The 13932-nt window shown below is 53.1% G+C and overlaps 1 protein-coding gene across 1 annotated transcript; it reads right to left on the bottom strand.

Annotated features, from left to right (window-relative positions):
- Window positions 1-166: 166 nt before the first annotated feature.
- On the bottom strand, window positions 167-6348 carry TNIP2 (TNFAIP3 interacting protein 2). The gene is made up of 5 exons (XM_023738005.1): window positions 5652-6348; window positions 2734-2823; window positions 2077-2343; window positions 1825-1944; window positions 167-418 (listed from the first exon to the last, which is right to left on the bottom strand). Exons 1-5 carry the CDS (start codon window positions 5865-5867, stop codon window positions 167-169), a joined length of 945 nt encoding a protein of 314 aa, XP_023593773.1. The 5' UTR covers window positions 5868-6348.
- Between the last annotated feature and the right edge of the window lie 7584 nt (window positions 6349-13932).

Here is a 13932-nt window from a genome sequence, read left to right as displayed (position 1 = left end):
GCCTGGAGGATCCAGAGGACAGAGGGCGGGCGGGCACAGGCGTGGCCCGCCTGGAGGATCCAGAGGACATGGCGGGGGGCAGGCACAGACGTGGTGGGCCTGGAGAACATAGTGCGGGCACAGACGTGGTGGGCCTGGAGGATGCAGGGCGCGGGCACAGGCGGGCTCACTGGCAGCATTCAGCCATGTGCCTGAGCAGCTCCTCGCCCTGCTCATCACTGAAGTGCTGCTGGCAGTGGGGGCACTGGAGGTCCCCTTGGCCCCTGGGGTCTGTGCCAGGGCACCCACCCTCTGCAGGGGGCTCCAGCCGCGGGGACCCCAGCCTCTGGCCCCCAGGCACCGCTGGCTCCAGGGCGTCTGTCTCCAAGTACTTGGATGCGCTGCTCCCAGGGCGAGTCCGGCCTGGCTCCCAGGGGTCCTAGAAGAGAGGTCAGGACTGCTGACCGGCTGGGCAGGGGGCAGGATGGCATGGGGGCTCCGTCCATGGACACGCTGCACCTGCATCCCCAGGGTCCCAGAGCCCAGAGCACGGGGTTGCTAGTGAGTGATGCAGACTCTATGCGTCTGCTAAAGTCACATGCATGCGCCATGAGCTCCTGGGGGCAGGACAGCCCACGTGGGACCCCCCACCCCACCGGAGGAAGGCCACCCCACTGTGGGGGACAGCACTCAGATGGGGCCAGGCAGACTCCTGCCAACTCTGCCCTGCACCTCCCCATAGAGGGGGCCCTCGGCACCTGCCCACAGTGGGGAGCCCTCGGCACCGCCCTGGTGCTGACCACCACCTGCGCCCGCAGTCCTGCTGTCCTGGCGTGGTCAGCCCCCCACCCGTGGTCCGTGCACACAGCAGGTGCTCCCTGAGTGCCTGAAGATGCCTGTCAGCACCCGCAACCCCGCCACAGGGCGACTCTGACCGTAGCGCCCAGGGAGTTTGCTGGGAGCACCCTGGCTCTGGTCGCCGCCCTGGCCTGAGCCGTCAGAGTCCACTGATCCCTGCTCCTGACCTGCTGGTAAACAGCCTCTGTCCAAGGCTGCGGCCCCCTGGCGGCCACAGAGGCCAGAGACCCCACTGTCCAGTCCTGGGTCCCCGCCTGGAGGCCGGGAGAACACCGAGGACACAGCCGGGCCTGGCTGGGCTCCCGATCCTGCCGGGGACATGCAGAGGATGCCCATCGGAGGCCTGCAGTCCGGCCAGGGGAGAGTGGTGGGAGGGGGTGGGCAGGGCTCTGGGTGGGGCTACCCCTGGGGTGGGATGGGCACCTCCCGGTGAGCCTGGAGGCTTGGGGAACATAGGCTCGCCACAATCCCCACGATTCACCCACGAGGAAAGATGGCTGCTAGTTGGGTCCCTGCTCTGGCTTCCTGGTCCAGCGCAGGGCAGGACTCAGGAGGGCGGGCAGGGATCGTCCCCATGGGGAGAAGGGAAGGTCACACCCGCCCCAGGGCGGTAGTCTGCTTGGCCCCTTGCTCCAGTCCCCCTGGGAGGTGCCCACACAGTAGGGACAGCACCGATCCGTGGGTTCCTCGCACGGGCCATGGGCGTGACGTTAGTGAGTGGCTGGGGCCTCAGCGTCCTCACTGAGCGTCAGGGTGGCCAGGACCGGGTGCAGCACAGACACCCTTCCATCCGCACCCCACCCTGCCCACCTTGTCCTCAGGTAAGTACCTGGGACATGCAGGTGCAGGCGGCAGATGAGGCCCAGAGCTCAGGGTCCTCCTGAGACCCTCACCCACCAGAAACCAGGGTCTGGCCGACTCAGAAAAGCTAGAAACACGTGGGGAGAAAAGCAGGAAGGAGCGTGCACGCTGACACCAAGGACCCACCTGTCTCCTGGGCATCTGACGCTGCAGGCAGGCCACTGTGTCCCAGAGCTCCTGGAACCTGCTCTGAGCCCGCTCCCGGTCCGCCCGCTCCGACGAGAAGTCGTCCTTGTACACAAGGATCTGCAGGGATGCCAGACGGTGGGTCCCACCACAGCCACCATGGCGTCTGCCGGAGGAGGGACGCATCCAGCCCCTCCTGCCCACCCCCACAGCCGGGGCGTACAGCGCTGCCCCCCCGGCCCCCACACAGACCTGCTGCTCCAGCATCTGCACCCGCTCCAGCGCGGCATCTCGGGCCCCCTGAGCGGCCACCAGCTCCCGCCGGGCCTCTGCGCAGTCACTGAGCATCTCTTCCAGCTGATGGTTAAGCCGTGAAATCTCCTTCCTCAGGAGCGAGGCCGGGGAGGGCCCCTCTGACTGGCGCAGGGCCCGCAGCCCCTGAAGCTGGGCCTGCAGCCCCCGCACGTACTCGTCCCGGCTGGCGTCGTACCGCTGCCACTTAGCATTGAGGTCCTCCACCTGGGGAGCAGCCAAGCTCAGCACCGACCCGGGGCTGCCCACGGAAGGAGGGGACGGGCGGGTCCCCCTCAGTGGGCACTGCCCCACTTCACTCTGCACAGAGGGCCCCGAGTCCACCGGGCGACTCCAGACACCGTGCCGACCCCCACAGCAATGCTCACAAACTAAAACCGACCTCCTGCGACTCCCCCGACAACTCCGCTCCCCCAGCAGGGCCTGCACCTCGTTACACCACAGGAATGGGGTGCAGGGCACATGTCCGCACAGCCAGGAAGGTCGGCCCCCTGGGTCTGTGTGAACCACCCAGAAGGACACCCCTGGAGCAAAGCGGGTGCTCACCGCAGCTGTTGAGGGTGGACCTTCATCTGGGGTGAAATGCGGGAGACTCACGTGAGTGACCTTGGCCTTCAGCTGCCGGTTTTCTTCCCGTAACTTCTCGACCTCAGCCTGGACGGCGGTGTCCCTGCTGGCACACTCTGGCTGCGGGACGAAGGGGCAGAGGAGATACTGGTCACCACGCTCCGTCGCGCATGCACCAAGAGAACAGTGCTGAGCACACGTCATCGCCCCGGCCTGGAGGCTGGGGTCTGAGGTCTTCAGCGCACCTGGCACGGGGCAGGCGATCATCATTCATCGGAGCTGACGAACCTGCTGCCCAGCCAGGAGGGGCCTCAGGTGTCACCCTGCGACCCCCACCCTGCCTGGCCTGGTGGAGGGTCTCCAGGTCACAAAGGTGGTGACACTGTCTCTGTCCCACCATACCCACACGTGTGAGCTGTTTGTCTTTTGAACATTCTAAATTTAAAGATCCTAAGGAGCCCTGGTGGCACAGAGGTTAAGAGCTTGGCTGCTAACCAAAACGTCGGCAGTTCGAATCTACCAGCCGCTCCTTGGAAACCCTACGGGGCAGTTCTACTCTGTCCTATAGGGTCGCTACGGGTTGGAACGGACTCGACATCAACGGGTTTTAAGGCCATAAAGGAGTCCCTGGGTGGTGCAATGGTTAACACACTTGGTTGCTAACCGAAAGGTCAGGCGTTCAAACTCACCAGCCACTCTGCGGGAGAAAGACCTGGCAATCTGTTCCCTTAACCATTATAGCCTAGGAAACCCTATGGGGCAGTTCTTCTCTGTGGCATGTGGAGTCGCTATGAGTCGGAATTGACTTGATGGCACCCAAAAACAAGGCCATAAAGGAGTCCCTGGATAGGACAAAGCTGAACATGCTCAGCTGCTATCTATTTCTGAAAAATTAACCATTGAAAACCCTATGGGGTCACCATGGGGTACGGTCAACTTGAGGACAACTGGCAGGGCAGTAAAGCTTAAAGGCACTAGTGCTCCCAGGTATAATAACATCTCCTGTTTTTGAGATGAGCACTGTCACACAGCCACCCCATGGCCAGCCTGCCTTGGACCTGCCCATGACACCGTCCCGTCTGCAGACGAGAGCGTCACCGGTTGTCATTTCTGTGCACGGCAACCTAACCTGTGCCGAGGGGCGGAATCGGAGGACTCGTCCCGCAAACCACATCCTAAGCCGATCCCTGCAACAGTGCGCAGACCTCACCAAAAACAGCTTCATGAAATGTATGCACCCTAGAAATCCAGCAAACATCAGCAATCCGGAAGATTGTCCGCTGGTGACGTTAATTTTGAGAATTCCCCTTGAAGGACAGAGGAAGCAGGTCCTAACCGGCTGCCCCCGGGGGCTCGGCTGACCCAGGGCTGAGGAGAGAGGTGAGCTGGAGACCGCCGCGGGGGCTCCGTGCCCCCCGTGTCCCCACGGCCCCACACCTGCTGCAGGTGCACCCACAAGGGGGTCCGTGTCGAAATCCTACAGGGAAGGGTGTGGTGACTGAGAACCGAGCAGGTGGCCCTCTCTCCAGACGGCTGCCTTCTTTCTGGTTCCTGAGGCACGCTGTCCCACCCAAAGTTCTCTCTTCACAGAAGCCGTCGCACTGAGCCTGGGCAACCTGCTGACAGGCAGCGAGCAGACTTCCTGACGAGGCGTGTGGCTGCTCCCACAACATCTCTTTAGAGGGCTGATCTCTGCGGGGACCCAGGAGGCTGTCCCATGGCCTACAGGGCGCAGTGCGTGGGACGCAACCCCCACCTGACACTCCTTCTGCCTCCTCCTTGTCTGCGCAACACAGACAACCCTGAACCCACTGGCAGGCTGGAGCAAGGACTAGCGGACAGACAGACAAATGGAAGACACCTGGCTCAGCTCACAGAGGCCCCACCCCACCCCCACCCCCACCCCCCACTCTTACTGCTCCCCACACCCCTGTCCAGGAGCCCCCTGGTTTCCTGGGTGTCCCCCGCTACCACTCTACCCTATGCCATTCCTTCGATGACCCCCCACTAGGCCCCCTACAGCACGCAGCATAAACCCTCCTATCCGGCCCAGCCGGCAGGCCTGCTGTGCACACTCTGAGGCCCTCACATCGCCTGGCCCTGCCTGGCCCGTGTCAGTCCCATCGAGCCTCTCTGCCCTCCATGTCGCTGACGAAGGAGCAAGGCCCAGAGGAGCCTGGAGGCCACGGTCGGCCAGGCCTTTTCAGACTCTGGGGCCACCGAGGGGCAGTGGGCTGCCTTCTCCAGCTTGTGCCTGGCCACTGCTTGTTACAGACTTGCAGGCACTGCCCTCCCAGCGGCCTCACTGACCCTGCCTCAGTCTCCTCTAACCCCCTCAGCTGTTCCTTCTCCTCATCAGTCAAGGCTGAGGAGACCCAGGTGCCCCTGATGTGGGAGCAGGTCAGAGCTGGCCGGGCAGCGAGACGGTGACAGAGTGGAGCGGGCCCTCCCTTCCTCCTGTGTGGGGCCTGTTCCTCATTCTGCCCCCCCAGCTGACTCATGTTATGAGGACCGCGGCGGCCCCCGCAGCCTCCCCCGGGTCTGCGCAGCGATCTGACTAACCACAGGTGAGAGGGAGCAGGTCCCAGGGCACCACCCATCCCTGCTGTTGTGGACTGAATTGTGCCCCTCAAATATGTGTGGGAATCCACCCCCTGTACCTGTGGATATGATCCTGTTTAGGAATGGGATCTTCTTTGTTAACAAGGCCATATCAGTGTAGTCTGGGTCCTAGACCTAATCCCTTCTGAGGTATGAAAAGAGCAGAAGCAAGTACCAAGGGGAGAAGACAGACGCCACAGGAAGATCACCAGGGAACAGAAGAAGGGTGAAAGAGATGAGGGCTTCCCCCGGAGCTGGACAGAGAAGGCCTCCCCTAGAGCCGGCGCTGAATTCAGACTTCCAGCCTCTTGAACTGTGAGAAAATAAATTTATCTAAAGCCACTCACCTCTTTGGGGGTCTCCGTGTCCCCGCCTGCTCGCTGCCTCTCCTCCAGACACCGGGCCAGCTGCTGGCACATGTGGGCAGTGGCGGCCAGCGTCCTCCGAAGCTGGTGGGCCTCCTCGGCCAGGGAGCGGCACAGCACTTCGCCTGTGGCCCGGGCCTGCGCCTGCAGGACGGTGTCCTCTTCCCTCCCGCACAGTGGCTCCGTCAGCACCTGCATCTCCCTCTCCTTTTCCTCCAGCCGCTCATTCAGCCTCTCAATTTCCTACACAGAAGTTCAAAAGGCCAGTGTATTCGATGACAAGAAGCATCATCAGGAAACACGCTCCTATCGAGAGAGAAGAACACCCAGCACGGTGGCCCCGCCACTAGATGGCAAGCAGGTGTGTTCTGACGTCTGACTTTGGGCCAGTAATTAACTTCGGAGATTTTCAACCTACAGTGTTCTCTCCTGAAACGTCATCTGAAATTTTATTTTCACGATCAGGATCCTGGTTTCAGATTTTGCATTGTAAATTACCCACTGTGCCAATTCCAAACGCTCTTTGATATGACAAGGAGAAACCCCAACCCAGTAACTTCTTTAAGAAAAGTCATTAAAATTACGATTTGTTTTACACCCAACCTGAGATTTGTGCTCTCCTGTTTCCAAAGAAAATCAACCAAAACACCAGTTGCCGTCAAGTCAACTCCTGGCAACCCTAAGTGTGTCAGAGCAGAACGGTGCTCCATAGGGTTTTCAATGGCTGATTTTTTGGAAGCAGATCACCAGGCCTTTCTTCTGAGGCACCTCTGGGTAGACTCAAACCTCCAACTTTTGGGTTAGCAGCCATTTGCACCACTCGGAGACTATTTAAAAAAACCCACTGCCGTTGCGTTGACTCTGACTCACAGTGACCCTACAGGACAGAGTAGAACTGTCCCACAGGGTTTCCAAGGCTGTGATCTTTACAGACGCAAACTGCCACCACAGCTTTCTCCCTTGGAGCGGCTGGTAGGTTCAAACCGCTGACCTTTTGGTTAACAGCCAAGCGTTAACCACTGCACCACCAGCAGGGACATATTACCCAGCAAGCAAGGTAAGCACATGCTTAGGGCATCATCAAAACAGGGGCACCGGTTGTCCAAAGCAAAGACCCGTGGATGCCGAGCAGACAGGACACAAGGAAAAGCGAGCACCACAGTGGAAGGGAACTGCAGGGCCCTAAATGAAACTGACACCAGCTCCAGTGCGTGAGAACGTGCCGGCTGGAAACAAAGTTCACGCAGCGTCAGGAGGGCGCCCCCGTGAAGGTTGTTCAAGCTATGAGGCCCTACCACTTCAACACCTTCGTGGACGTCTGTCTCCTACAGTCCCCTCCTGAGTAACTGAAACTCCTTACCTCGGCGGGTCTCTTGGGAGGGTACTGTTTCTTTCTGATGAGCAAGAGGTGGGGGTGGGCTGTCGAGTCTAACTCTCACTACATTCACCCAAGGTGCAGCTGGATCCAACATGAGCGGTTACTGGGCAAGGACGGGTTATACTGATAGTTAACAGGACTCTGATCCACTTTGAGAGAACCGTCTTGTACATCCACGGCTGCTGAGCCGGCAACTCCAGACAGGAGGGCCGGCAATGAATGCTCTCTGCCGTGATACAAACACAAGGGTGTGCTCTTGTACATGTCCTGGTAAACAACCAACGGGAACTCCAGTCCCAGATGATGCGCAAAAGTGAGGGACCACTGCAATGAATTCAATCATGTTCCTTTTTAACTGTATAAGCATTCATGTACAGAGTTATGCCCTAAGCTTTGTAAACAATAATGTTTCTAACTTCGATTTTAAAATATGTTTGCAATAAGCAAGAATGCAATCTAGCATACATTTAACATAATACTAACACGGGTAATAATTTAATGTAATACTAACCTAGCAAATATCCAAAAAATACTGGAAATAATAATATTTATCTAATGCGAAAAGTTCTAATTTATGTATCAAGTGAGTTTAGTTTTTTATTTTCTGTTGCACAGGACACAGTGCTTGATGTCACTCTATCCATGCTAATAAATGAGGTATTAGGCAGATTAAGAGAATGCAAAATTCAATATTTTTCATGTAAAATATGTTTTTGTTTCACAACAAAGAGTATGATACTAAATTCGTCTTCCAAGAAAGCAACAAAGGGTATTTATCAGAACATTACATTTATATTTTATCAGAATATTTACATATCACCATGTAAGGAAATTTATTATCTAAAGATAACAAAACTTATATAAACGTATTTTATTTTTCATTTCCTTTCAGATTTTAAGCAACTGGTATTGTTATGACTTGCAAAACAAACTTACTCACTGAGAAGTGGTGCTATCGTTACATCAATTATGTGCATATCTCCAAATAATCCCACAAAGAACAACTCCACAAAGAAAATGTACATTCTATAAATTTTCTATATGACAACAAATACATTCTTCTTTTCATTTCACACTGATTGGGTATAACCTCACATTCAGTTCTCCCTTGTGGACCACATAAGAATATGCCAGCGGCACTATAATCGTGACTTGTGACACACCTGGCCCTGTCCTGTGTAAAGCGAACCACAACGTGTCTTCAGATTGAACATACCCTTGTGTTTGTATCATGCCCTTTGTGATGGTTCTCACCTCCGTCGGTATCAGCCATAGTCCAATGAACTACGCAGATGCAGCATCAAAGGGCGGAAAGCGAGTGCGCACGTTTTAAAAGTATTATTTCCAGATGAAAAACACTGGAGCAGAAGCGTAGCGAGGGTAACGGGTGCCCAGGGGCAATCTCTAAATTGCGCCCCCAATTCGAGCGCCCAGGGGAAATCTCTAAATTGCGCTTCCCTCACATTTCAAGACGAACAGACGTGGATAGCAGCGACAGAAAGGACAAAGCGCAAGGCCACAGCCTGCGTGCGATCTCCTGCCGCCTGCATCCCGGGCGGGTGGCAGGCGGGCTGCTCGGCGGGCTCCAGGGGTGCCTGGGTGGCAGCGGTGGTGGCGACAAACGAATGAAATTATTTCCGGCTGCCTTGTAAGTACTATTTCTTTTGACTATCTCAGACCTGAAGAACAGAATTACACGTTCCAAATCAGTTTTTGTTTTACTAATTTTCAAATAGAAATTTTTATCCAAATTCAAATGTAAATTTTACAGAGGGGGGCACAGATGGTCAGCACCAGGGCTCCTTATAGTGGCCTAGAACTCCTTTATAGATTCTAGATTACTGAGCACGCCTCCTGCTGGCGGACATTGGAGCTGCTTCTGGGATTTTGCGGTCACAAAAATGCCACAATACCTATCCTTGGACTCCTGTCCTTGTATGTGGACAATTATACCCATAGGATACACTCCCAGACATGGCAGAGCTGCGGTTATTTTTGAGACTGGGGTTAAGAAATAATTGGGACTCGGCGACACGACCAGACACCAGGCCCCGTGCTGGTCCTGGACCATTCCCATGTCTGCAGGGCGAGGGCACTCCCGAGGCCCCTCCACTCAGTATTACATGCGGTCAACCAGAAACAGGACCACAGCCCTCCAGGCATGTGGCCCAGGGAACATACTCTCTCTCTTTTCTCTCTCTCTCACTCTCTCTGAATCTTCCAGGGCACTTTTCTTTTCTTCATTGTTGTAAAAATATACATCACACAACACCTGCCAATTTACCATTTTTCACGTGAACGATTTAGTGATATCAATTTCATTAATCACGTTGTGTAGCCCTCACCTGTAATTGCTGCTGAATTTTCCATCACCATAAACTCACTGCCCCTTAAAGAATGACTCCTCCTTCCCCCCACCCCGGCCCCGGTCTGAGTTGTTGTTAGTTGCTGAGTTGAGTCGATTGGATTCCGACTCCTGGTGACCCCATGTGTGCAGGGTAGAACTGCTCCACAGGGTTCTCAAGGCCGTGACCTTTTGGAAGCAGGTCACCAGGCCTGTCTTCTGAGGCGCCTCTGGGTGAGTTCAAACCGCCAACCTTTCAGCTAGTAGTCAAGTGCTTGCCCGTCTGCACCACCCAGGGACCCCCCTGGTAACCACTAATAAAACTGGGGCGTCTATACATTTGCCAGTTCTAGATACTTCATGTAAGTGAAATTATACAGTATTTGACCTTTTGGGTCTGACTTATTTCACTCAGCATAATGTCTTCAAGGTTCATTCCTGTATGGCACGTGTCAGGGCTTCATCTCTCTCTATGGCTGAGTAATATCCCACGGTATGTCTACACCACATTTTGCTTATCCATTCATATGTTGATGATACTGAGCTTTTCCATTGTCTCTCCACAGATGTAGCTGATCTGATTGCTGTGCATTCCATCGGGCAAGGTCCAAGTGTATAGTCGCCGTTTATGTTGTTGAAAAAGGTATTTGCAATGAAGAAGTCGTTGGTCTTGCAAAATTCTATCATGTGCTCTCTGGCATCGTTTCTGTCACCAAGGCCGTATTTTCCAACTACCGATCCTTCTTCTTTGTTTCCAACTTTTGCATTCCAATCATCAGTAATTATCAATGCACCTTAACTGCATGTTTGATCAATTCAGACTGCAGAAGTTGGTAAAATCTTCAGTTTCTTCATCTCTGGCCTTAGTGGTTGGTGTGTAAATTTGAAGAGCAGTTGTATTAACTGGTCTTCCTCACAGGCATATCCTGTCACTGACAGCGCTGTACTGCAGGACAGATCAATAGCATCAGTCAGAACAAGGCCACGGGCCGACTGTGGAACAGACCATCAATTGCTCATATGCAAGTTCAAATTGAAACTGAAGAAAATTAGAACAAGTCCACAAGAGCCAAAGTGCAACCTTGAGTATATTCCACCTGAATTTAAGACCATCTCAAGAATAGATCTGACGTGCTGAACACTAATGACCGAAGACCCGATGAGTTGTGGAATGACATCAAGGACATCATACATGAAGAAGGCAAGAGGTCATTAAAAAGACAGGAAAGAAAAAAAAAAAAGACCAAAATAGATGTCAGAAGAGACTCTGAAACGTGCTCTTGAATGTTGAGTAGTAAATAGAAGAAATGATGAAGTAAAATAGCTGAACAGAAGATTTCAAAGGGTGGCTCAAGAAGACAAAGTATTATAATGACATGTGCAAAAACTTGGAGCTAGAAAACCAAAAGAGAAGAGCATGCTCGGCATTTCTCAAGCTGAAAGAACTGAAAAAAAAAAATTTAAGCCTCAAGTTGCAGTACTGAAGGATTCTCCAGGGAAAATATTAAATGACACAGGGAGCATCAAAAGAAGATGGAAGGGATACACAGAGTCACTGTACCAAAAAGAATCAGTCGACATTCAACCATTTCAGGAGGTAGCATCCGATCAGGAACCGACGGTACTGAAGGAAGACGCTGAAGTTGCGCTGAAGGCACTGGCGAAAAACAAGGCTCCAGGAATTGACGGAATACCAATTGAGATGTTTTAACAAACAGACGCAGCGCTAGAAGTGCTCACTCGTCTAGGCCAAGAAATTCAGAAGACAGCTACCTGGCCAACTGACTGGAAGAGATCCATATATATGCCTATTCCAAAGAAAGGTAATGCATCTAAATGCAGAAATTATCAAACAATATCATCAATATCACACCCAAGTAAAATTTTGCTGAAGATCATTCAAAAGCAGCTGCAGCAGTATATCGACAGGGAACTTTCAGAAGTTCAGGCTGGATTCAGAAGAGGACGTGGAACCAGGGATATCATTGCTGATGTCAGATGGATCCTGGCTGAAAGCAGAGAATACCAGAAAGACGTTTACCTGTGCTTTACTGACTATTCAAAGGCATTTGACTGTGCGGATCATAACAAATTATGGATAACATCGAGAAGAATGGGAATTCCAGAACACTTAATTGTGCTCATGCAGAACCTGTGCACTGACCGAGAGGCAGTCGTTTGAACAGAACAAGGGGACACTGCGCGCTTTAATGTCAGGAAAGGTGTGCGTCAGGGGTGTGTCCTTTCGCCACACTTACTCAATCTGTACGCTGAGCAAGTACTCAGGCAAGCTGGACTGTATGAAGAAGAAAGGGGCATCAGGATTGGAGGAAGACTCATTAACAACCTGCGTTATGCAGATGACACAACCTTGCTTGCTGAAAGCGAAGAGGACTTGAAGCACTTACTGGTGAAGATCAAAGACCACAGCCTTCAGTATGGATTACACCTCAACATAAAGAAAACAAAAATCCTCACAACTGGACCAATAAGCAACATCCTGATAAATGGAGAAATGATTGAAGTCCAGGATTTCACTTTACTTGGATCCACAATCAACACCCATGGAAGCAGCAGTCAAGAAATCAAAAGACACATTGCATTGGGCGAATCTGCTGCGAAAGACCTCTTTAAAGTGTTAAAAAGCAAAGATGTCACCTTGAAGACTAAGGTGCGCCTGACCCAAGCCATGGTGTTTTCAATCGCCTCATATGCATGTGAAAGCTGGATGATGAAAAAGGAAGGCTGAAGAAGAATCGACGCCTTTGAATTGTGGTGTTGGCGAAGAGTAGTGAATACACCACGGACTGCCAAAGGAACAAACCAATCTGTCTTGGAAGAAGTACAGCCAGCACGCTCCTTAGAAGCAAGGACGGCGAGACTACAGCACAGAAAACGAAGTGCGTGTGATGGCAGGGAGGGCAGAGGAATGAGGGTCACCTGCCTTCTCTTGCCCTTACAATCAGCCTCTACACGTCAGCATAGACATGAGCTGGCTCACATGGGGACTTCCTCGGTGGCAATACACACCCTGCTTGGCCGGCTTCTTCCCTTGTGGCTCGGACTCCCCAGAGCCAAAGGAACAAAGGCAGGATGGCCAGGTGGCCCGCCAGGCAGCATGTCCTCCCTGGCAGCTGGAGCATCCTCTCTGGTGGCTCATATGTCCTCATCCAGTGAAGGACAGAGCACAGGACGCAGCAGCACTTCAAGGACCATCTAGAGTCCAGCTTTTCATGCACAGGAACCACACACCAAGTCAGCGACTGGTCAGCGACCAGGCCAACATGCCCCGAGAGAGCCTTAACGGCCTTACAAACCAGGCCGAGCCGTGACCTCCTGGCCTCCGTTCCCTCTCCGCTCCTGGCTGGTCCTCAGTGGGCATCCCCACAAGCCAGAGCTGTGCAGTAAGAGAACGGGGCCAGCAGGAATCCTAAGAGGGTCCCATCGATGGCGCCCTTGCCAGGCACCAAGCACTTGGGCTGTGTCCTGGGGAAGCAGCGATGGGTAGGTGGGACCCTTCCTCCTGCCAAAGAGCTCAGTTGGGGAGTGAGGGTCACAGGAAAGAACAAGAGCTAACACGGGCTCTCATAAAGGGTCCACCGCCTGTCTGTCAGCTTGTCATCCTGTGGTGCTTGCGTGTTGCTGTGATGCTGAAAGCTTTCTGCCAATGGTACTTCAAATACCAGCAGGTCACCTGTGGTGGACAGGTTTCAAGGGAGCTTCCAGAATAAGAGAGACTAGGAAGAAAGGCCTGGTGACTGACTTCTGAAAATCAGCCAATGAAAACCCTACGGATCACAAAATATTGTCCAATGTAGTGCTGGAAGATGAGCCCCCTAGGTTGCAAGGCAGTCGAAATACACAGCGGGCTCAACGATGGCCTTGAGCCTATCAGTAATCTTGAAGATGGCACAGGACCCGGCAGTGTTTTGTTCGGTCGTACACAAGGTCATGGTGAGTGGGAGTCGACTCTATGGCGGCTGTAATCTATCTATAAATTCTATCTTAGTCATCTAGTGCTTCTTTAACAGTAATACCACAAGTGGATGGCTTTAACAAACAGAAATTTATTCTCTCACAGCCTAAGAGGCTAGAAGTTCAAATTTAGGGTACCAGCTCCAGGGGAAGGCTTTCTCTCTTGCGGCTCTGGGGGGAAGGTCCTTGTCATCAGTCTTCCTTTGGTCTAGGAGTTTCTCAGCACAGGAAGCCTGGGTCTAAAGGACGCACTCTGCTCCCAGTGCTGCTTTCTTGGTGGTATGAGGTCCCCATGTCTCTCTGCTTGCCTCTCTCTTTTATATCTCAAAAGAGATTGGCTTAAGACACAATCTAGTGTATCTCATCGACATAACTGCCGCTAACCCATCTCATTAACATTGTAGCGAAAGGATTTACAACACATACGAAAATCACATCAGATGACAAAATGGTGGATAATCACACACTGCTGGGAATCATGGCCTAGCCAAACGGACACACATTTCTGGGGACACAATTCAATCCATGACAATATCTAATCTTTCCTTTATTTTACAGGTATGCAA

This window comes from Trichechus manatus, unplaced genomic scaffold, assembly GCF_000243295.1.
Source record: "Trichechus manatus latirostris isolate Lorelei unplaced genomic scaffold, TriManLat1.0 scaffold00111, whole genome shotgun sequence".
NCBI classification, from domain to species: Eukaryota; Metazoa; Chordata; class Mammalia; order Sirenia; family Trichechidae; genus Trichechus; species Trichechus manatus.
Note: the sequence above shows the minus strand (reverse complement) of the source record. Positions and strands in the feature narration are given on the sequence as shown.

Excerpts from the sequence above, each read along its gene's own strand:
- TNIP2 (XM_023738005.1), bottom strand. The coding sequence starts at position 5,867 with ATGCAGGTGCTGACGGAGCCACTGTGCGGGAGGGAAGAGGACACCGTC. Across the intron at positions 2,344-2,733 it reads TGAAGGCCAAGGTCACTCAC|GTGGAGGACCTCAATGCTAA; the intron begins GTGAGTCTCCCG and ends GCTGCTCCCCAG. Across the intron at positions 1,945-2,076 it reads TGCAGATGCTGGAGCAGCAG|ATCCTTGTGTACAAGGACGA; the intron begins GTCTGTGTGGGG and ends GCATCCCTGCAG.